Below are 25227 nucleotides of genomic sequence, written 5' to 3'. Positions count from 1 at the left end.
GGGATCCAGCATGCAGACTTTAAATGCAAAGAGCAGAGTAACGAAATCTGCAAGGCTTTATAGGCATGGGGCAGTTTGGAAATGGTGCATCCTACACATAGTACAACAAAGGAAAACATTGATGCATATTTATATTTTGCTGTATATGCTTCACAGATATATCTCTGGGGAGAATTGTTCTTAACCTTGCTTGAACTAATTTCTCTGATTTAATCTCTGCTGCTCTCCCACTCGCTCCATCTCAGGAAAAAAACTGCCTCCTCTTTAAACCTTCCAATCTCATCGTGATAAAAGTTGGAATATGCAACTTTGCTGCATCTACTGCCTGGACTACGGAATTATAATTATTGCTTTATAATATCAACTCGTCCCCACTCCTTCAAACCAAAACCCTAGCTATATTTAAAACCAACCTCACACAAACGATATGTACTGATTATGGATGTGTTTTAACGCAGCTTATGAATACATATTAACGCTCAATGGATTTAGCAACAAAACAAAGTGAAAATTACGTTTTAAATTCCCTTTTTAGGCCAAACTGTTTGTATGGTCTGGATTATAAAATTAGTGCGAAGAGGTTTCAACAAAAAAAGTTGTGTGTATGTGCTGCCAGCAGATTATGCTGACTGTGGAGGCATGCGTGCAAGTACGCATGCCTCCAAAGTGCTTCCATGCACGCATGATAACAGCAGAGCTTTTACTCCTTTCATGAACATAATTGGGAGAGAGAGAAAACCGAGCACAGACATAATTGTTTGGCTTAAATTACCTGCGTGGTTGACAAAACGAAATGAAAAGGCCACGTTTAATTTACTTCTTGAGCACTCAATTGTTGTTGTGCACAGAACGTAACCCAAATGTACAAATGGCATCAAAAACGTTCATCAGATTAAATCGCAAAAGAATCATAACCTGCTTTCCCTACATACGACAAAATGTATACTGTTATGTAACAGCATACAAGCACTGTATCATGTTGCCATAATGACAGCATTATATGATACTTCACTCATAATCATCATAATCATCAGGGGCAGCAGCAATGATCTATCTACTGCTGGATGAAGGTCTCCCCAAGATATCGCCATCCCTCGGTCTAATTATGCAACATTCCACCAGCTCCAAATCAGAGTCTGGGTGTTGAATCTAGCAAGAGTCTCAGTGAGAAAGTTTAACACGCAGCTTTCGCAACAAATATCATCCATTATACAGGTTGTTTTTTGGGTTAGATCGTCTAAATATAAAAATGTGTCGTAAAACCCGCCACCACCCGACACAGCCAATTAGTAAGAGTTGTGTGGGAGAGCAAAGCCACATCATTTACAATTTTAGTACGACGTTTCGCCAGTAATTATAACTAGCTTCATCAGGTGACAGCCAGATTATCTGGTTGTGGTTTGGCTCTCCAATACACCGGTGTGCTGTACAAGTGACGAATTGGCACGTTCTGTTTACGTGACAACTCTTACTAATTGGCTGTGTCGGGTGGTGATGGGTTTAACAACACATTTAAAGATTTAGACGATCTAACCCCCCAAAAATCCTGTATTATGCACAGTCAGAAAATTATCCTGTTCATCCCCAATGATTCGTAACACTCCCCTGCTTGTTCACCTACCCTGCCGATGTCATGTTTGGTGAAATAAAAGTTGCGCAAGTGACTGAGGACTGTGATTCAGTCTTCACTACCAGTGGGTCTACACGTTACCACGCGAGTCGGTGTGGACTGTTGAAGATACCTACCTGCCTGTCACGTGGTAGTGGACCACTTTCAAGCAGGCAACTCCCAACCACTGCCTCAAACACTATTAATTAAAGAATTGTGTTAGCAAGGCCACATTTTCGCACAGCTATAACGACGACCCTCTATTCGGCCGTGTTGATCAAAGTACCAGGAATGCTCCCCATCTGGCCAGATCTCAGAAGCCAAGCAGGCTTTTTCCTCGATAGTGGTTGGATGTGAGACTATGTTGTGATGTTCCAGCAGAAGGCAATGCATATACTTCAATTGGTGTACTGTATTCCTATGCTCCCGTACCTATGATCCGTACCTTCACCAAATGATAATGATCAGCATGGTTAAGTTAAATCAGCATCAGAACCCGCAAGGCGTGGGGAGGCCTTCATACAAAATGGATGCTCTGTGTAAGTATTTAAAAGTCAAATGCATACATGTGATTTAAAAAAAAATCATTGTTGTTTTTCAATGTAGAGGGATGCATTCTAAAGCAGATCATTGGCATGTACAGCCCAGATGTTAACAATGATTTACAACTTCGAATGTAAAGTAGGTATATGGAATTATTTTTAAGAGGATCAAAAGACAGTTTATATTGACAGATGATGCATTAGAATGACTCTAGAAGCGGAGAGTAAAGCTATAATTAAATAATCCTCTTTTGAATTCTATTTTGCCACATTCAAAGTCTTTATTGTATAACAAATGTGCTCACTTGACACTTGTAATGTGTTCATATTTTCTGCCATCGTGACACCATTGACGGCAATCCATCCATAAGGTCCCCCACGATTTACCACCCAACATTAAATCCCACGGGGCTTGCAAAACACGTAACAGCTGTTTTCTTTTGAAACCTTTGAAGTGTACATAATATATGCAACCTTGCTGTCATCCACACAGAATTGTTTCAAACAGAAAACATTTGCTCATGCCATATGGGTATGCATTTTCTGCTCTGATTGTGTCCCATTTTGCCTGCTGCGTTATATTTTTGTCATTTCGGTGACCCAGGACAAACGTAGCGAGTCGGACTTTATCTTGGACTCTTGAGTTCACTCAAGAGTCCAAGATTTTCTTGCTGTGGTTTTCACACCTGATGATGATGATGATTATTTTATTGTTTCCCTTCTACGTGACTTTACCGAAAGAACCAAGAATATGCCTTAACATTGTTTGTATTGTATGGTGAACGTCTTTCGCAGCATACGTAGTTAACCGTGCTAATGGGAGGTGTGGGACTGCAACACATTGTCCTTCCATAATAACGGGGGGGGGGGGGGGGGTTTGGGTTACATCGCGTAAATATAAATGTGGTCGCGAAAGCCGACGTGTTAAACTGGCAGTTGTCCTTCGAAAATGTGTAGTATTGGCATGGTGAGATCTCTCATTTAAATGCATGTAAGCTAACTGACAAACCCCATTGTCATCAATGTGTTTTGCGTCCCTACCCCCTTTCCCAATAATAGGAATAATATAATGAGAAAAATAAAATTATGTTTGAAACTCTTACAGCTAGCAGTACATCACCCTGTGTCAGAGAATGACCCTGAACGACGTCACATCACTGCGTATGCAACTGCTTCAGTAGACCTACGGTTTTCAATTCTCAGAGCTGGGATATAACAAATTAAGTGGTAAACACAATTACATATGATGTGTTTGTGTGCGTGTAGCCCACCAATTCGCTACGCAAGAAAGCCCAGTTTAATCCACAAGGTGTTTTTCTTCCATCTCAACGGTCCTGGCACGGTGCTCTCTGATCTCTGAGTCACCCGAATAACCTCACTGGGAATTGTTACGGCACTCGATTACAATGCTCATAGGCAACCAATATAGCTCGCGCTGGGTACCGCATTCTTTTAAAAGACAATCAATATTATTTTTACATAAACGAGAATTGTTACAACACATATTTAAAAGATGTAATCCGGTCTGAATAATTAGACAGAAAGCTCATTAAGCAATGTGTAATTACGCTAATTTTTTTGCAATGTAAAACTGCAAAATCGAAAAGAGGTTTGGATTTTAGGTGGCACCCTCAAAGTCACGGTCATTTGTCTGCGACATATTGCATTGTGTGCGTTATAAAATTGCATTATTGTTGTTTTGTAATTCTAAAAGTAACTGCCTTCACCTCTCCATTCAGGTTGGAGTCGGCCTGTGTCATGTGAGCAGTGCAGTACAGCAAGCTGGCTGTTGCTTTCTCTCTTGTCGTATTTTTAAGATGAGTGTTCCCACAAAGTCAACGAAGGGTATTCTGAACCAGGCAATATACTCGTTTCACCATCAACTCTGAGCAGCGACTCTTAACGAAACAAAAAAAACACATAGCACATAAGCTGAATGGAGTACCCCACGAGGATTTTAAAACATGCAGCAGTAAAAAAAACCGAAGTTATCTCATTGATGTATGACCACTGAATGATTTCTAAATAGAATAACTACTACGCTGTGAGAAAATGTGTGTTTAATATGGGTGCTTAATCTCAATCATGTGGCAAGGTGGCATAGTGGTTAGCGCACTGCACTATGGAACCTCGCGATCCGAGTTTGGTTTCTTCCCACGGCTAACATCAGTGGCGAGTGATATCTGAACCAGCCCTCCACCCAACTGCACTGACCAGCATGGTTCACAGTGTGGTCAAGCAACTCACCATGGTTGAAACGGCGTGGCTAATCGCTCCATTGATATACCGTAAGGCTTCCAAATCTAAATACGAGAATGTGATCTTGGCGTTTCCGAAGTTTGGTGCACCAAGCTAAACATACAGGTTGTCATTCCAAGACTGACAGGTGTTTTTCTTTCCTCGCTCGAATAGAACTCATGGTCTTATGCGAGTCACATTTATTCCCCGAGACTCGCTCCATCGCCCTCTCTCTCTCTCCATCCCACGGGGTGCTTTTCTGATCCCTGCTTCAAATCGGACGTCATCATCTCACCCCCCCCAACCCTCCCACATTCCCTGGCCGTTCCCAGGCAGACCCCCTGCTCTTTCCTTCCCACTTGCCTCTCGCTCCCATTCCCTCCCTCGAGCGCCATCCTGCAAAGAACTTCGGCTCAGTCCATCTCTTCATCTGCATCATCTCCTCCTCCACGCTGCCGGGAACCCGCGTAGGAGGAGCAAAGTTTCGGCTTCATTCTTGGAGAAGAAGGAAAAACAATAGCCCAGTCGGCGCCGGGGATTCGTCGGGGGGTAATGGTAGGGGGGAATTCAACAACGTGCTGAAGTTTTGCGAGCTGACGTTTCTTAGAGGACAAAGCATCGTCTGCAGTAATTGCCTACCGTCCCTCCTCTTTGTTGCAATGCGCCCTGCTCAATGAAGGTAATTCACTCGTCTGTCTCGTCTGCAGCTGATTCAATGCGGGTGCTTAGAACGGTCCGGTTTTTCTCTCTCTCTCTCAGTCGTGCAGGGATGGACTTGCGAATCAATGATCATTATAAACTTGGAGACGGACTTTCTTGTAAACAGCGATAAATAAAAACTTACATAACTCCAGGCAACGAACCAGTGACCACAAAACATGCACCCGATGTGACTGACGCGTGCTCTCTCGCTCAAGATCAAAGTCGCTGATTAAAATATTAAATTATATATATTATTGGAAACTGGGAATAACGCACACATTTTTTTGAGACATTTCAAACGATCGTAGGAAATGCGAAGTAAAGGATCTACCGAGGAAGACCAGTGCTATCAAAAAAAACAAACGTCAGTTATTGTGAAAGGAAATTAACATGTAAAGGAATTTGGAGCTCCTACACGTTCAGCGAGTGAGAAGATTTCAGAGGCGCGCTTTGTCCTGCCAAATCCAATTAACAGATACATTAACCAGCAGTGGCTTTATTTCTAAATGAAGCAAAATAAGTTTTCAAGTGAATTATATTTCAGATTACAGGATTAATGTATACCGCTTCACCGTGGCTTTGCACGAAGAATAATACCAAGCCTACAATACAGTTAAAAAATACCAACACGACCACGTCTTACATTTACGCGCTGAAGAAGTCATCTGCGTCCGGTTCGCAGGCATGTACCTGAAGGAGTCACAAGTTATTTGATGCTTGACTCCTACTACGACTACTATATCGGTATTGTAAAAGAAAAAAAACTTCACGTCTGCCATCGTCACTGCCTACTACCGAGCTACACATTCGTTTGGACAAGTGACCTTCCGCCCAGTTGCAGGTATGGAACTCATGAGCACCAACTCTCGCACGCGTTGCTACCCTGTGTGGGAGTGAACACGAAGCCACATCAATACAGTAACCGTGCAGTACACGTGATGGATTCCAGGGCTGCCCCCTCCACCACCACGCGACCATCCTTCACGCTGGGCAGTGCGCCCTCGGTGTGAAGATGTGGATGGGTGGAATGCAAAAACAAACAATGGGATTGATCTTCTTTGGTTCTTTCGGTAAAGTCACGTAGAATGAGAATAAAATAATAAATTGATAAAATAACACAATAAAATTCTCACGACGTTTCGGCCACAACACAAGCGGCCTTCATCAGGTGAAGGGACGCTCCAGCGCTGTCCTCCAGACAGGTCTCGTCCCTTCACCTGATGAATGCCGCTTGTGTTGTGGCCGAAACGTCGTGAGAATTTTATTGTGTTATTTTATTTTATCAATTTATCATTTTATTCTCATTTCTACGTGACTTTACCGAAAGAACCAAAGAAGATGAATCCTTGCAGTCACAAAAGCTTTAAATCGAAATTTAACAATGGGATTGGTTTCGCTGTTGCCGCTGATGCGCTGCCCTCTACTGCCCGAGGCGCCTACTGCAACTGTCGTGTTCGCACGGCCGCGGTCACGCATCCACCCTCGCACTATCCAACCTCAACGCCTGCCGACCTTCCGAGATCCGGCGCGTTCCAAAGTGGTTTCACTTCTTTCACGGTAGCGCTTACATTGATAAAACAAAACAAAAAAACCTCTTATGGATAATATGGTCGCGAAAGCCTACGTGTTCAACTAACAAAATGTGCCAATTATAGCTCGCAATTCATATCCTTCGGGTTTTTTTCCCCCCAATTAACCACACAGAGATATATTTGTATATATATTTTGTATATATATTTGTATATATGTGTGTTTGTTTCTCTTGTCAAGGACCCCCGTGCGCAGCGTGCAGGCGAGCCGTGCGCGCGTGGAATCTCCATCGGGTAGAGGATGAGCTCGCCTTCCCGGCCAAGATGAAGAACTCCTCCTGGGGTGTCACCAACGCCCCGCTGACAATTTCAGCAGTGACCCCGGCCCCAGACGCGAATGGCACCTCTCAACCTCCTCAGCAGCAGCTGCTGCAGCTGCTGCTGCAGGATCAAGCTCGCGTCGTGGGTCTCGTGTTGACGCTCGGCTCCTTCATCGTCTTCGCCATCGCGGGCAACGTTCTGGTCATCCTCTCGGTGTTCTGCAACAGGCACCTGCGCACGGTCACCAACTACTTTATTGCCAACCTGGCCCTGGCGGACCTCCTGCTGAGCACAACCGTGTTACCCTTCTCCGCCGCCCTCGAGGTGATGGGCTACTGGGCTTTCGGGCGGCCCTTCTGCGACGTGTGGGCTGCGGTGGACGTGCTCTGCTGCTCGGCGTCCATCATGAGCCTGTGCGTCATCTCCGTGGACCGCTACGTGGGCGTCGGGTATCCCCTGCGTTACCCGGCCATCATGACCGAGCAGCGGGCCTTGTTCGTGCTGGTCAGCGTGTGGGTGCTGTCCATCGTCATCTCCGTGGGGCCTCTGCTCGGCTGGAAGGAGCCTCCACCGGATGACGAGACTATCTGCAGCATCACCGAGGAGCCAGGCTATGCGCTCTTCTCGTCCATGCTGTCCTTCTACATCCCCATGTGCGTCATCCTGGGCATGTACTGCAAGGTCTACACCGCGGCCAAGAGGCAAACCGAAAGCCTCAAGGCCGGGGTCAAGAGGGCCAGGGCCAACATGAGAGAGGTCACCCTGCGCATCCACCGTGGCCGGGATGACGGCTCGGCCAAGGGGCCCCATCACCTGCGGGGGTCCCTGTCTGTCAGGATCCTCAAGTTCTCCCGAGAGAAGAAAGCGGCGAAGACCGTGGGCATTGTCGTGGGGGTCTTTGTCCTCTGCTGGTTTCCATTCTTCTTGGTCCTGCCGCTGGGTAAGTTACTGAACTGTAATAATCATAATCCCCTTTCTCTTAGGGTAAACATTGAACGCCGCGCGTCTGCTGTGCAGCATCAGTGGGATAGGGTAGAAAGCGTTGGTGAGGTATGGTGGCATGTGGGAGGAAGACTGGGGTTCCTGGGGGAAACCCGCACATTACAAGGGGATCATTCTCAAAGTTCCGCACAGATGGATTCAATTTAATGTTGCACTGCCATCTCCTGGCCACCATGCAGGGCTCATTGCCAGATCTGTGCAAATAATGTCACATATGGCAAGCGAGCATTGAGTTGGTTCCATTATCGTGACGTGGTTATATTGTTAAACACCTTCGGCTGCCATTCCGTTTTTAGTCTCGACCATTGGCCAATCATTGCATCTAGCAATGCAGTCTACCTAAGCCCACTTTTTTTAACTAACAGTCAAAATAATAGCTCTCAGCCAGTGGTGGTATTCCCAGCAATGCATGGCTCCATGCTTTGCACACTTTTCTGCTTTTGTTTCATATTATTTATCAGTATCCATGTTTATGATCCATATCACATCGGGTGATACGCACTTTCATTTCATTTACATTGGTCTGCTGCTTTGCATTCCAACTTCAGTTTTTTTTAAAAAGCACTCCAACCCACTCTCGTCTGCCACTTAATTAATCATTTTTATTCTAATCCACCTTCAACAACTGCATAGGTATGCATACTCTAGGTATGTCCCTCTTACAGATATCTTGATCTGTGATACAAACTTGTAATATAAGTACATTGCTCTTGCTCATGTTTATATTGAGCCCGACTTCGGAGCGTTATTCGTGAAGTTATTCACAATCAATTCCTGTTCGATTTCAATTTAAAGCTTTCGTGACTGCAGGGATTCATATTCTTGGTTCTTTCGATAAAGTCACGTAGAAGGTAAATAATAAAATAATACAAATTAAACATAATAAAGATATTTTACAATCTAATGATTCTAAAATATCTTCAAATTGGCTGTTGATTACATGGTTGGAATTCTGACTCCCCTTCTGAAATGTACTATGTTGCTTACTTCATAAAATCTCAGTGTAGTCGTTCCAATTCTTGCACATTTTTTTTCATTATTTCAAAATGTTTTTTTTTTGTACAAGAGGTTTGTGAGCACTTGGATTGCTGCATCAATTTCCACCTAGCGTCAAATGTATTTTCAAAGCCTGCAAAGGCGAAGCATAACGGACTTTAATATTAATTCGTCTACCAAAATCTAATGAGGGAAAAAAAAACTGGACCTAAATTTTGCTTTGCTCACGTTGCTGCGTGGCCTATATTTTGTTCATTCTTATATTTCCAATGGTAGCCATAAACAATTTATGAACATGCAATAATAGGCTCCTGGGTTCTGTAATTCTTCAAGCCAGTTTTGGCTACCCTGTTGAATCGAGAAATGTTTACCCATCATTTCTTCTTTGAATTATTTCATTTCTGTGTAAACATTTAGTAAATTGGTCACACTCATTTTGTTCTAACATCTGGCCCTGTTTGTTTGATGATGTCCACAGTAATTTATTCTGGTACAGGAAATGTATCTTTATTCATACTGCGAGGGGAAATGTTTACTCATTTAACGCTGGCACAATGGTAACACGTGTGTCTTTCAGCAATACGAACCTGGGTTCATCTCCTGGAGTTTGTATGTACGGCGTTTGATTCTCCCCCTGCCCTACATGGGGTTGCTTTGGGTTCTCTGGTTTCCTACCATAGCTAACAATATACAATAGAAATGGAATTTAGCCAAACGCTCTCCTGCTGTAAAATTCTAAACAAATTACTTAATTGCGATCGCATATAGCAACATTGTCACCTACTACAAAACCAGAATCAGAATATGTATTTATACTGGAGGCATCCGAACAGGTCCCTGCAGGGTGGGCTGGTAGGAACATTGGAATTTTGCGCAATTTTATGACATTGTTACTTCCAAATGTTGGGTGCAATAAGACATATCAAGTCTCTGCGCTTTCTATTGCTGATTTTACACCCAACAGCACGAGATTTCACTTCGTTAAAGTATTGAAAGGGGACGGACGGACGGACACATTAATCTATTGCAGGCTGGTACACTCAGTTTACAACTTCGTTCCTACCAGTATGAGCTATAAAGCTCTTTTTCACAGATTTACAATAGGGACAAGTCAGAAAAACGTAAGAGAACCCTCCATAAAAAGAGTTGAGACTCAGTGAGGCTTTCCTGGGTAAACAAGCGCAGAAAATAATACCGTGCGACATGTGGAATTTCCTCCTCTTTATCTGAAAAATGGTTAGAATCATGGGATATATGACTTCTTTCTGGAGTGATTTGCATAGCATTCCTGCACACAATTTTTAGATCCTATCTCTATCGCGTGCTGTGGTTCCTTCTGTCTTTTCAAGGGCTAACCAGTTGCGACTGGAAAATCGTCAACCTACAATCTACACCAAAAACTCAACACACTCGTCAATTAACACTACCTTAAAGGAGAAACATATAATCGGTGACGTTTCGGGTAATGGCCCTTCTTCACAGCGCATAAACCAATGGCCCTTCTATGAAGAAAAAGGATTATTGCCCAGAACGTCGCCGATTATATATATATTTTTTCTTTTAGGCAGTGTTGTTGACGAGTATGTTGCGCGTTATGTTAATTGCGCTTGGCACCGCTGTCGATGCAGCATCACCAAACAATTTGTTTAATGTCGACCCACACAGAACTCTGTGAAACGATAAAAAATATATTTTTACAAATGTTTTAGGTAACACAACAGCAGATTGAGTGAAGACGTCGAATTATGAAAGCATGGTGGAAGAAAGGAGGCCGAGTACATTACATAATATAAATGATAATATATCCCAAGCACAACCAATAAAGAATAAAGTAAAGGGACAAAATGTGCTCCTTTTACCAATCTGCACGGCACAGTGAAGAAGTAACCAACATAGTGAAGTATATTCACACAACTCCCCTTACACACAAGCCTATGAGCTAATATACCCTAAATAAAAGATATGAGTCATACTGATATACATCTATAACAAGTGAGTGATGATGCCTTCTCTCAATAGTGCGGGATGGCGCCCTCTTGGCGAGATAGGCTGCATCACTGTAGGGCAGAATACCATCTCCCGCCGTGTCCGTTTGGCGCACGCGTAAAGACGTACCCACACACGTTACATGTGCGGCATGCGACATTAGCCAAATGCGTTTTTGTGTAATGTAAATCATGGCCTACCTTGCCCAGAAACTACACCGATCTGGGTTTTGGTATTGAAAGGGTGGTGACATTGCCGCTTTTTGCAGTGCTTCGCGGTTCGAGCCCACGGCCGCCCTAGTTAATTCATCGGGCATGTTAATGACAACAACAACAAAAATAAAATAAGCGCCGCCTGCGTAACAGTGGATAGTAAAAATCCCGTAACGTTATTCTAAAAAGAGTCGGACGTGTGTGCTGGTATCAGGGCTTATTTTTTTAAATATTTGCATATACTTGGAAATGACTTAATTGGGAAACACGAAGCAACTGTCGCACACCCCTACTGTGAAAAATCAGCAGGACCCTCTTGAAAAAAGGTCTTGCCACTCGGTGAGATATGCCTTGGTAAACACATCTAAGAATACGTTTCCTTTATTTAACGAGAATATCAAAATGTTGTGAGATGTTTGTGAGTTTCCGAGCAGGCATTGAAATAAAAGCCCATACACTGACTTGAAAAAATAATATAGTGTTGCTATGAGAGACGGTTCGGCTCACAAAAGGCACATTATGGAGAGGCAATGCATGCATGCGCAAAGTGTGAACATTCTCTGTTCAAAGATTTGAATCAAAGAGCTCCCCTTAAGAACAACATAGACAGGTTAAATGTAATTGCAAACCAGTGGTGTGTGTAATTTAAACCCAATTGTCATTTTTTTTAAGTAATAGTGACGTTGTTCAAATTGTTTGTAAATTAATCGACAGCAGCACGTTGAAGATACAGTGTAAATAATGAAACACGAAAGCAAATGGAGAATACAAATGCGAGTTGCAGTGTTGCAATACTATTGATAAACAGCTCTGTATCACTCCACTGCTGGATGAAGACCTCCCCACGTCGTGTCAGTAATTGGGCTTATTTGACCTTAATATAATACGCCTTTTGGCGTCATCTCGTCGAGCACCAATTGGGTCGAGGTGCAAAAGAAAGCCGTCCCTTGGTGTGGACCAATCAGTTTCAAGGACAATGCATCATATATTATCATAGTATGTTTTTTTTTGCATTTTGACTGCAGGTATTGTGGTTAATGCAGACATGAATCCTCGTAAAAAGGTTTCAGTTTTGTTGCCAGAAAAAAAGGGAAAAACCCTACTATTATATTTTGGTACTGGCAAAGGAGGTCTAATGATGTTATTTGACCTTACTTCACAATGCTGCTCAGTGGGGGGTTCATGAATAGGAAGGCCAAAAACAGATTCAAATATAACACACCACTGATGTCATTCATCACCGGGAATAGAACTCGGGTCGCCACTATAGTACCTCTACAATTGGCCTGCAAGCAATTATTGTCGTGTATTGCCATTTTTGATAGCACACTGAAAGATGTCACGACTTTTGCTATCACTCGGCATACTTTGAACATTGCAGGCATAGAGCATGCGTAGTTAGAAAATATATAACGTGTTAAAAAATAAAACACAATGCTCCACTGTATACCGTGCTGATTACAATGTTTGACACAGCATCTGGGGATAATTGCTGTAGCCTTGCCCACATAGCATACGTTTTACTCTCCAAAGTTTGTGAAAAACAATCCACACTAATATGGTACACAGCTAACGCATATTTCAATGAACCCCATTGGCTAAACTCTCTTCCAGAACCTCATCGGTACCCGCCTGCTGCTTCTCTCCGCGAGCAAATAAAACGAATCATTGGTTGTAGACTTGAGAGACAATGGAAGAAAACAAATCAAGCCTTGAAATAGATGACCAGATCTGGAAGCCTCACATCAAATCCCTTCAGTCAGCTCTGGCAAGGTCCAATTCATATTTTTACTTCTGTTCTCGCTGCAACCGGTGCTGGAAACTCTAAATCCCTCGTCAGGTCAATAAATTCCCTCCTGCAATCCCAGAACCTGGCTTCCTCCACTACTCGGTTGGCATAGTATAAATAAAACGCCTCCTATTCCTCTCAAAGAGTAAAAAAAAAGAGGAATGACATGTTTTGTTGCCAGAAAGGGGAAAAAACCTATTCTCATATGTTGGTACTGGCAAAGGAGGTCCCATGATGTAGATGCTCGCCCCGAGCTCTCATTACTGTGATAGTGGTATTGTCTTTGTGCTGTACGCCTTTTGGCGTCATCTGGTTTAACACCGTTTGAGACGAGGCTCAAAAGAAAGCTGTCTCTGGTGTGGACCAATCCGTTTCAAAGACAATGCTTATATTATCAGAGTATGTTTTTTGTTTGCATTCTGACCACAAGTATTGTGGTTAATGCAGACATGATTCCTTGTAAAAGGTTTCAGTTTGGTGTTTTAAAAACTTAACACCTGTATTGTTATTCATATTCTTAGCTCTTTCGGTAAAGTCACGTTGAAGGGAAACAATAAAATAATAAAATATATAAAAAAATAAAAAAAATATCACGACGTTTCGACCATAACACAAACGGCCGTCATCAAGTGTGTCGGTTTGCATAAATGTATTTATTTTTAAACGGTGTATTTATTTATTTATTTAAAAAACGTGCAGCGCCTTTGCGCAGCGATTTGATAGTTTATTTAGAAGGACTATTCCATCTATGTTCTGAAAAGAGGAGGGGGGAGACGAACAATTAATGTATGCTGTCTGAATGCCACTGTAAGCGTGAACAATCAATTAAGACCTGAAATGGTTTATCAAATCTTTCCAATGATTGCTAAGCCAGAATCCATCTTCTCGGTTGAAATTGTCTCTGTGCTTGTATATGTGGGTAGCCTCATGAACGAATCTCTCATGGTAGCCAGATAGCTTACAAAGAACCTCTGTCTTGGAAAAGTCAATGTCATGTGAGCCTACTGAATTATAACAATGATCTGTCACGGCCGAGGTGTTGGTCCTACCGTGTTTAAGGTCTGCTTTGTGTTCACGAATGCGGTCCGAGACATGGCGTTTGGTTTCTCCAATGTAACTACTACCACAGAGGCAACTTAGTTTGTAGACACCAGGGTACTGTATGTCCGGAATCACATCTTTTACCGACGGAACCAGATCACGGATTTTATGTATTGTTGCCAGAAAAAAGGGGAAAACCCTATTCTCAGGAATGACATTCTAGTGCCTGGATGTTCCTCCTATTGCTTATCCCTTTGACCCCTGACCACTTCCCCACAGCGGCATTTGTCATCATAAATACCGCTAAATATCTAACCTAAAAAACATCTTCTGTCCAATATGAATTCCAGTGTTATATAAATGTGGTAGTATTAAGATGCTATATAGGGTAAGGTGGAATAAGAGGCCGACATGGGGTAAAATTACTTTTTTTCCCTGGTTCTCACAGATACGATGGGCATCAGCCATAATCAGGTTGAGATGTATATTGACGTACTCCTACAGAAGCACAATGCTGCTCGTTTTTCCAGCTCAACAACCACACGTGAGGACCAGGACAAAAAGTGCTTTTACTCCACGTAGGCTTCTACAATTCTGAGGGTTGGTTCTTCCAGGAGCGCCGCCCACCCTTGAAGGTCTGAACTTGGGGGTCAAAGGAACCAGGGACTGGATCAGGCAGGGCGCTGCAAAATCTGAATTTTTTTGTAATTTATTATTGTACAAACCACAATCTGTGTAGAGTAGTCAATACATAAAGTTGCAGTGGCAGACGTTTTAATAATTTAAGTTATTGATATAACCTCTTTTCAAAAAAATTATGAAAACATATTTGCTTCACTAACTAAACAAATGGACTCCATAGACGATTAAAAGAAAAAGACATCGAAAAGTGGTGAAAGCATTTCAGTATTGGAAACTGGAAATGATGATATAATCTATTCATGTGGGGCCAACACAGGAAGCCTCTTTGGGAGCTTGTTTAGTCATAGTGGAAATAGCTCAAACCCCATTTACACATTTCCTTGTTTGATATCAAACCTTTCATATCACCATATCCCAGATGTGAGCATCTTAACGGGCACCTGTGTATTTAATTTATAGGTACGGTATACAAACCACCTTTTGAAATACAAATCACATTGAATAGTAATTTACAATTGCCAACGTGTTGCTTCAAATACACAAGTTACATTTATCGGACCACTTGTTATTGCAGTTTTGCTACAGTTGTTAGTCCTGCTGCTCCTGCTGCAACTGCTGCTGCGGTTCTTGCAGTGCCTAGGCCCTTCCAACCCATGGGCTCCTGGTGCAGATGCACGGCCTGCACTCTCGATTGCTACGCACACTGCCCTGGGATCAACGATGGCGGAGATGTTGACCAAATCACCTCGCGAATCAATCGCTCGAATACATTTTTCATTTACGCCGAGTTGTGAGTCGCTATATCCAGGCAGCCCTTTAGCTTCCGCGCGGGAGGTGTTGTACAGGTGGGAAAACAGACCACAGAATGTAATTGTGATTTAAATAGCAATGAAGATATTGACACGAAGAGCTCGCGCACGACGGAGATGTCCGGGCTGGGCCTCTGCTCGCTGTCCGATCAGCCCAACAGAACCCCAGAAGCCTCGTGGTGGAGCTAAGCAGGAGAACTTCTTCAAGAGCAAGCTGCAGAAGCTACATCAACCATTGCAATAACTGCAGCAGCAGGAATTATACATCTGCAGCAGCAACAGCAGCCGCAACACAGCTTCAGTAGCAGCAACAGTTGTGTGCTGCACTCATAGCTGCAGGTTTAACACGTTAGCCCTAAGTACCTGAGTTGGGCATGTGAAGCAGCACATTGCCAATTTAACAATGTGATGTGTATTTTAAGTTATTGGTCTACCAGCAATGATCCTCGATTGCGCCTGATCTCGTTGGATCTCCGAAGCCGAGGAGGGTCAAAGAGCTTGGTGCGTGCACGGATGTATGCACGTTGAACTTCTTTTGCACCGTACGTAGCCAACTCTCGTAGATGTGTTCCCGTCGGTGGTCCTGCACAACTCTCGACGAATCAAGCAGCCCTTGGAAGAAAACCCCAAAACTCGTGTTGTGGCGGCTTTAAAGTGAGCAACACAGCTCTGAAGGCAGAAACTTTGTGCAGCAACACACCGGTTGATATCTACGTCAACTTTGGCACAATCACTGCCAACACCAACACGCTGTACTGCACACGCTTTCACACTCTGGTCGTGTCAAACCAGATCTTTCTCTACAGCCACGCTTGGTTCTCTCTTGACGTCCAACTGCGATGGGGTCGTCCATAAATGACGTCACGCACCTAGGGGGAGGGGGGGGGGGGTCAGACATTTGTGACTGGGGGGGGGGGTTTGAGAAATGTGACGTCACATCAAAATGCGCAACTTTAAATAAATATAGACACGTTCTACTTAATTAAATATACTTTTTGATAAATGTTTTCTCCTATAACATCAGAGTGCAGCGCCACATTAAATACGCACTACAATGACAATAGTTTAAAGCGATTTCAAGCATGTTTTATTGGGGGGGAGGGGGGCAGAGCTTTGTGACGTCATATTTGAGGGGGGGGGGGTCTGACTTTTTGTGACGCCGCGTGACGAAGGGAGGGGGGGTCAAAAAACGTCCAAAATCGCGTGACGTCATTTATGGACGACCCCGATCACTAACACACCATCAATCTTCTGGCCCCCCCTTTTATTCCCAGCACGTGTAGAGAGAGCATACATTCTAAGCTCATTGAAGTCCATCACAACTTTGAAAATGGATGGACATCGGTGAAAAAGAGCTTCACAGCTCATCGGATTCCTCCCGGATAAATACACATTCTGATGATGATGTACGTTGAACTTCTTTCGCACCGTACGTAGCCAACCGTCCGACACGGGGGTGCCGATTAGCTGGTGGCGATCCCCAGGCATCTCTTGGGACTCGGGTTGAGCCGCCACTCCCCACGTGCCGTATTCAGTCTGAGCTGGTGAGCTCTGTCTGGTTCACGTGCGTCGGCAATTTCTTAATGTAGGAACACTAATGTAGGAATGTAGGAACACTACCACTTGGATGGGCGAGCAGGGGTGCTTGCCAAGCGTTGTAGGCGTGGGACTCCGAGAGCTTGCAACATCATGGCAAGTGCAGCAATGGGTGCCGTCTTTCGATAGATTTGGTCCACTCAATTGATTGAGTCTTTAGATCGATTCCCTCTGCCGAGCTCCGACCGTGTCGCCCTTGTGTGTGTTAACCGTGGCCAAAACACGATAATGCGAGTCCCGCAGACTCATTTCAATAAAAAAAACGAAAATTTGTATTACTGTCCCTCGTGGAAGACAAACGTTCCTCTCGGTAGACCCACGCTCGGAGTAAATACAATATTTATTTAATCGAGCGACTGATTCGCTCATTGACTTGTACCACCTCCATCAGCGTTGACTTCAGGGCAATGGCGTTAGCTATCGAGTGTGCAGGCGGTGCAACTGCACCAGAGCCAATGGACCAGAAGGGCCCGGGTTGCCGGGATACGAAGAGGGGAATTGTGTAGTGGTGGTGGGCCCCCATGTAACTCCCGTGCCAGGGCCTATACATATCACGATATGCCACTGGCCCAGGAGATTGATTGGTATGGACCATCTCTGCTGTTCGCGAGCTGAAGAGAGTGGTGTAACTTAATGTGTGCAGATGGTGCAATTGCAGCAGGACCCACAGAGCGGGGGGGGGGGGGGCAGGGGGGGGCGGGGCAGGTACTGGGCTACAAAGATGGGTGAACATTTGTGTGTGTTGTGGTGATTTAAGCACGGTCCGGTGAAACGGTGTGGCAGACCCGAGTGGGTAGCTGCGGTGGTGAGATGTTAACTACCTCGCCTGGTGTGCAGGAGGTCGTGGGTTCGACCCCAACCCTGACGCCTGCTGTGTATTTGTAGTTTGCGTGTTCTCCCCGTGGTCGTGTGGATTTTCCTCCGGGTCCTTCGGTATTTTCCTCCACATTTAGAAACGTGCGTTTAGGGTATTTGGCTGCTATAAATGTCCACGTGATAAGCCACTTCGTTGAGCTATCATTTGTGACCAGGTCGCTTCTAAAAAAAGAGCTATATAGCTCAGTGAGCCTTACCTCGTAAAATAGTTTAGTTTTTAGTCTCCCAGAGTGACTGCAGAAATCAATGAGGGGAGTTCACGGGAGCAGTAACCATGGTTCTGTGCGTAAAAGTATGTGTAAGAAAAAATTGAAATGCTTAGTACAGAACTGTATATCGAAGCAAGATAATGTATGCATTGTGTATGTAACAGTAGGGAGAATAGGTTATCATACATTATCTACACCGATACAGTATTTGATAGCCTCTCAGGAATAGCCTTAGAGTCATGAATATAAATTACAGTAATGCCCGTAATATCAGACTTCCTTCATTTCTTTATTCATGGGCTGTTGTTGGGTCACAAATCATGCCCCATACTGTGCTGTCACGAAGCGAGCCCAGCTGGAGGCTAAAATAAAATTGCCACCATGGGCTGGCAGTCATCCACTTTAGAAAATAATTTAATGGAAGAAGTGCAGAATTGATAGATGTTAATGTTTATTGCGTGTTTTCCCGTGTCATCATAACATGGGTAAAGCGTCGGCTGTGTTTAACCTTTATGGATCCTTGATCTTCACATGATGCTTCGCTATAACCTGCCAAACTTGACTATGGTGTAATTAACATCACTCGCTTATCGCTGGGAAATGAGTTATACAGTACTGTACATGCAATGTAAATATTGCTTGACTAAAAAATATATTTAGGGGTTTTTCATCTCCTGAGATTAGTTTACCGAGTCAAATTGCATCAGACCGTTTCACTATTTCACTGTTCTGACCATTTCACTGTTATGAAATGTGTGGACCAATCAGTTTCAAGGACAATGCATATATTATCAGTGTGGGTTTTTTTTGCATTTTCACCACAAGTATCGTGGTTAATGCATACATGATGCCTTGTAAAAAGGTTTCAGTTTTGTTGCCAGAAAAAAGGGGGAAACCCCCAATATTACATTGTTTTTAGTTTAAACAATATCATTTGGTTTCAAAATAACGCGGCAATGCGAGCCCCTCCTGACCAAGCATCTTCAGACTCATTTCAACACAACATTTGTATCACGATCCCTCGTGTAAAAGAAACGATATTCATATGATGCTTGCGCTCTCACCTGCCAAACTTGACAATGGTATAATTAATATCACTCACGTAATGCTGTAAAATTAGTTATACATTACATGACATAATTATTTCTAAAAAATATATATTTCGGTTTTTTTTCAGCTCCTGAAATTAGTTTGCCGATTAAGTCAAAATACATCAGACCGTTTCGCTGTTCTGAAATGTGTGTAAACATCGTGTTTGTCTTTTGTTTAAATAAAAAAATATAACAGTACGCTACGCTCAAAATCACAAACAGACAAGAGGCAAATTCATATTCTGGGTTCTTTCGGTAAAGTCACGTAGAAGGGAAACGTGACTTCACCGAAAGAACCAAGAATATATGAATCCCTGCAGTCACGAAAGCTTTCAATCAAAATTTAAGAGGCATATTATTCCTGTGTTGGGTAATTGAGGAAAACACAAACATAAATTTTCACTTGACATCTTCATTCTTTGCACTTGTAAAACACTGCACCCTGGACAGTTTAGAACAACATTCGTCAGGATTTTGTTCAAATATGCAGAAAGCTACGTCTTCGAAGCAAAGCTCTATCTAATCAATTGCAAACTGTTAATGGCAATATTCTGATGTATTTCAGTTCTCACTCTAATGAAGATACATACTTTAAGAGGATGAAAACATGGAAAATTTAAAAATAGCAGTGAATTTGCCTAATCTTTTACACTCCCCCCCCCCTCCCCCATGAGAATTCCAAGTGGTGAAGCATGGCAGTTCGTAGGGAAACTGTTTTCATTATGATCAATAATTAATTGTGATAATGCATTCATTGTGATCACTCATTCATTGTGATCACTCATTTAGCGTGAGACGTTATGGAGAGGTCTTGCAACGTCAACTAAAAGCAACAGAAATGTGGTATTTTATAAGGATGTACATTTTTATTAATTACATATATTTTTATAAGTATATAAAAGGCAAATCAGACATGTAATGAGTAAACAAGAGAACGAATATGCTTTGAGTGGGACACTTAGAGGTACAAGAAGCTTGGAAAGACAGCGAATTAAGCACAAAAGCTATTTTAAGGACTGGATGCAATTGGGAGTATCTCATACAAAGTTCTTGAGTAAATATCATGGACAACACTAAATGGAAAGCTGCGATTGGTGATGTCTTTGAGAAAGAACTCGGCACAGAGAGATTATGGAATGAATTCTTTACCGAGAGATATTTTACTAGTGTCACTTTTACATCCCACAATTTTGGTTAATTATGTTTTTTTTAATGCACTTACATTGATGCTATATAAACAATGTAGGCACGGTTAACTTCTGGACCATTAGTCACATTGATTTTAGTGTACAGTTGATCATTCACAGAATGCCCACAGGAACATTGTGTTAAATCTCATGCAGTAATTTTTTAAAAAAATATGCTCCAGCCAAAACCGAATAAATCCTTGTAAGGGCCACTCCCAGCTGTGTTGTTTGTTTATTTATTAATAAAATTACATGTGAAGTATTCTTTTAGAGTCATATTTAGTCTCTGTTAACACGTGTATACTGGTATGTTATGTAATATAGTAAATATCCAAATATAATAGGTGTTTTGTTCATAATCAGCTGATTTAATCTAGCAAGCTTCAAAATGTAATAAAGCAATTTTGTTAATGAAGTTCGTGTTTTACTTACACGGTAAAGTTAATGAGAAATGTTGTCCTTGGCTCTGCGTTCTAGATATCTTATACTTGCTTAAATCAATGTTTCTGTTGACAGATTTAATTTAACTAAAGTACTGTTTCTAGTCACGTTAAATAGCATAATATAGTCCAGTGTGCATAGCACCGTAAACAATATTTGTATATGAATACTGCATTGTTAATACATTATGAACAACGACAAAAAATTATGTTTAAATCTGATACAACCAAATGCTCTCCATGTGCTCAGGTTCGTATTTCCCAGAGTGCAAGCCGGATGACACTGTTTTCAAGATAATCTTTTGGCTTGGCTACTTGAACAGTGGCGTCAACCCGCTCATTTATCCATGCTCCAGCCAGGAGTTCAAGCGCGCCTTCCTCAACGTCCTACGCTGTCGATGCCGTCAGAAGCACCACCGTCCCGCCTGGCGGGGCCACCGCTCCATCTGCGGCAGGTCGGCCGCCACCTCTGCCCGCCCGCCCCACCACTGCAGCCGGACCACGCTCGGCCCCACCGACGCCGAGAGCCCGGCGGTCAGCTTTTACTCGCGGCGGAAGTCGAACTCCGGGGACCTCGTCGCGGACTTCTGCTCGACGGAGCGGAAGAGGAGCTCCCACAGCTATCAATCGCGCAGTAGCTCCCACGACATTTCGGCAGCTTTTTACTTGGAGCCAGAGAAGAGTTCCATCAGCCTCGTGGATGATTTTTACCCGGCACGCGAGCGCAGTTCCCGTGACCTTTCCGACTGCTATCGGGATTCGGGCCCCCCCGTTACTCCAGGGTCAAAGCTGGGCAGTTACCTGCAGTGGGTGACTCGGGGCCGCCGCTTCAAGAGAGATGCCCGTCTCAGCCAAGACCGTGGAATGGCCATCGGCATGGGTTCACAAACAAATTGTGACATAGAAAGGGGAGATATTAATGTGCATGCTGAAAGACCTACTGGTGAACTTGCGATTACAGAAATATAAATATTGTAGCCCCTGTTTGTAAAAAAAAAGTATAAAACAGGGGCAAAAAAAACAGAACTGGGGTGCCTACAGTGGAGTTGTCACCGTATGAATTAATGACTGCTGCATAGAATGTCTAATACTTTGTGAATGTACGGAAACGACAGTGTATTTCAGCATGGCAGTTACACTGCCAAAAGCTAATCAGACTTTTGCTCATCTGTACATAATGTTGTAAACCATTCGTTCAAGTCTATTCAGAACTGATTTGTCATGTACATGTTTACCACTAATTTAATGTGTAATACATTTTCATTAATAACTGTACCGTGTAATTTACAGTGTGTTGTGAAATTAAATTTATTGCGGTATTTCATGCTGCACTTTTATCGTTTCAGTATATAAAATGTGCATACCCTGTACGGTTTTGGAGCGCACACTGGGGGTACAAGTAAATAAAAGCTGCACAAACAAAAACAAACATTTCCTTCCTGTATAATAAAATAGTTGTAATGTGCACGATAAAATAATGTACACAATAGTAGAGTAACATTAAAAATGTTTGAAGCATCCTCAAACTAGAATTTTCTGTCAAAAAAAGAAAGTATGTTATTGTCTTATGATTATATTCTTATCAGGCTCTTTAGTGTAAAATAGTCTCCAACTCTAATGATCCACACTAGCTGGCCTCTCTGTGTGCTATGAGTTTCAGTTCTTTCAGTTTCAGTTTATTTATTTTGGTACAGCCCTGTGAGCCATTCGGCTCTTGAATCGGGTGCAACCACAACCAACAAAAAAAACAGAAACACGAACAAGAAAACATCTTAAAGTGACTATGTGACTGTAAAAACAGAAAATCCATGAAAAAAGCAGCAAAATATTCCTGAAAAAAGCACCGTACACCAACGCTGTGTGCTACAACAAAACAAACATGTCGAAACCAAAGATCTTTTCGAAATCACCAAAAAATAAAGCCATAATTGCAACGTAAGGGATATTTGTTCAAAACATTACCATTATATATTTTCTTTATTTTAACGTCAGTGTTATTGACGAATGTGTGCTGGAGTTTTTGTTATGTGCTTGTGTACCACTGCCAATGGAGCGCCACCAAATAATGTCATATACTCATCATCACAATAATATAATCTTGATTTAAAGCTTTCGTGACTGCAGGGATTCATATTCTTGGTTCTTTCTTTTTTCAAATTTTCTTGTGGTTTTAACACCTGATGATGATTGCTTGTGTTGCAGTCGAAACGTCGTGAGAATTTTATTGTTTGATATTTTTGTTATTTTACTGTTCCCCTTCTACGTGACTTTACCGAAAGAACCAAGAATATAATATAATCTTGATTTGATTCTTTCGGTGAAGCCACGTAGGTATAAAAAATAAATAATAAATCACGACGTTTCGATCGCTACACAAGCAATCGTCATCAGGTAGAAAGATACAGCGGTAGAACTGCTGAACAAGAAAGGGCTGCTGCAACAAGAGGTTATATAGAGGTTTGAGGTGGGCATCACCCGAGGGTTAGTAGGCGGGGTCAGAGATGGAAAGGAGTTACGTCGCCGCACGCACGCACAGCAGCTGCGCCAAAGGAGGATTGGCATGCTGATGCAAACGAATGTAATGGGAAATGAGCCCCGCAAGCCAGCTGCGGCGACGTTTCTCGTGTGCGACGACGGGGCTCATTTCCCATTGCATTCGTTTGCATCAGCATGCCAATCCTCCTTTGGCGCAGCTGCTGTGCGTGCATGCGGCGACGTAACTCCTTTCCATCTCTGACCCTGCCTACTAACCCTTGGGTGACGCCCACCTCAAACCTCTATATAACCTCTTGTTGCAGCAGCCATTTCTTGTTTAGCAGTTCTACCGCTGTATCTTTCCACCTGATAACGATTGCTTTTGTTGGGATCGAAACGTCGTGATTTATTATTTTTTCTACCTACGCGACTTTACCGAAAGAACCAAAGAATATATAATATAGTTTAATCACAAACGTACCCATTCAATGAACCGATCAGTAACAAAAAAAACATAATTTAAACTCAAACTTTAAGAGACACTGTGTGAAGGCCGCGACAGTAAAGTCAGACAATCACACAATCATTATAACATTGTGCATTAGGTATATGTCGTAGCAAGTAATATTCAGTGATGAAACTTTTCCATGTTTCCGGAATATTGGTATGTCTTTTCATTAAAGCAATTTTTTATAAAAACACTCTAACTTGCTTTCGTCTGCCTCTTTTATTTAATCATTTTTATTCCATTCCTTCTTCAAAAGTTGCCCCAGGTAATCATGGGATGTGTTCTTCCAACGGATATTTAAATTGCTTAGCAACCTGTCATGCGCCTTTTCATACGCAATCGGTACAATCAATATTATTATGATATACTGTATAGATTTAAGAAGCATGGACGGGGGGGGGGGATGCTTGAAAAACACGGATAGACAAAGAGGCACAAATGGAACGGAGAACACGCAAGTTGGATACATCCTATTGACTTGAGGGATGGGAAGTTGACGTTTGGGCCGCATGCAACTGCTCGGCAGGGACCATGTTTGTTTGGTTGCTGAAACTCGCCGGGGGCAGCCACATGAGAGTTGTGACCATCGTGGAAATGGAGCCATGAGATCGACTCGTGTGCTCAAGGAGCTCGATGCTCATTTGGATGGCGACAAATGAGATGGCAACAGCTTCGGAGGCCTTCATCCAACAGGGTATAGATCTTAGTCGCTGATGATGATGATGATGCATCTTTAAATGTAAAACTTCCATTTTTGTTGATGCCACGTTGGCAGCAGTGCACAAGCGCAACAACTTCGTCCATCACAGTATGGCCTTGAAAGGAAAAGTATGTAATTGGTGACGTTAAAGGCAATGGCCCTTCTTCATAGCACATATGATTTATAGCACATCAATGGTTTATGTGCTATGATGTATATGCTATGATGAAGACGGACCATTACCCGGCATGTCACGTGGTATATATTGTTTTGCTTTTCAGGCAATACCTTTCAAAATAAAGCATTCTTAAATGATAGCATTTACATTAATTTAGCTCAATGTATTGGGCTAGAGTATGTAACAGGTGCAGGAAAAAAGGTACTTAATGTTTCAGTATATATCTCTGAATGTGCTGTAACCACGTTCACCGTTTCTATAGTTAACAAGCCGTCCAGATGGCTGGGGGTAGGAGAAAACACACTTGTGAATGTTATCTCCAGAGAAAGGTTTTAAATGTTTGTTAAATACATGCCAACTTGATGCATAAACCTTTCAGCCGGTTCCCATACACCCTGGGGGGAGATGCTGGCAACTCCAGTTGAAGCAAGACAAATGAGAGAACCACTGCCTAGAATTGTAAATTTTACACAATTTTTTTTGTATTCACAGTTCAACTTACGAGCTAGTTTTGTATGAGAATGCAGTTAATCAAATTGTAATTGCATT

General features: G+C 42.7%; 1 protein-coding gene across 1 annotated transcript; it reads left to right on the top strand.

Annotated features, from left to right (window-relative positions):
* Positions 1–4452: 4452 nt before the first annotated feature.
* On the top strand, positions 4453–23993 carry LOC116940645 (alpha-1A adrenergic receptor-like). Its single transcript, XM_032950746.2, has 3 exons — positions 4453–5932; positions 6862–7881; positions 21068–23993. The coding sequence occupies exons 2-3, from the start codon at positions 6945–6947 to the stop codon at positions 21784–21786; spliced, it is 1656 nt and encodes a 551-aa protein (XP_032806637.1). The 5' UTR covers positions 4453–5932; positions 6862–6944; the 3' UTR covers positions 21787–23993.
* Positions 23994–25227: the final 1234 nt, after the last annotated feature.

This window comes from Petromyzon marinus, chromosome 9 (assembly GCF_048934315.1).
Source record: "Petromyzon marinus isolate PM22_M1 ecotype Great Lakes invasive population chromosome 9, UKy_Petmar_22M1.pri1.0, whole genome shotgun sequence".
NCBI lineage: Eukaryota > Metazoa > Chordata > Hyperoartia > Petromyzontiformes > Petromyzontidae > Petromyzon > Petromyzon marinus.
This window is presented reverse-complemented; position numbering and strand designations above follow the sequence as displayed.

Excerpts from the sequence above, each read along its gene's own strand:
- LOC116940645 (XM_032950746.2), top strand. The coding sequence starts at position 6,945 with ATGAAGAACTCCTCCTGGGGTGTCACCAACGCCCCGCTGACAATTTCA. Across the intron at positions 7,882-21,067 it reads CTTCTTGGTCCTGCCGCTGG|GTTCGTATTTCCCAGAGTGC; the intron begins GTAAGTTACTGA and ends CCATGTGCTCAG.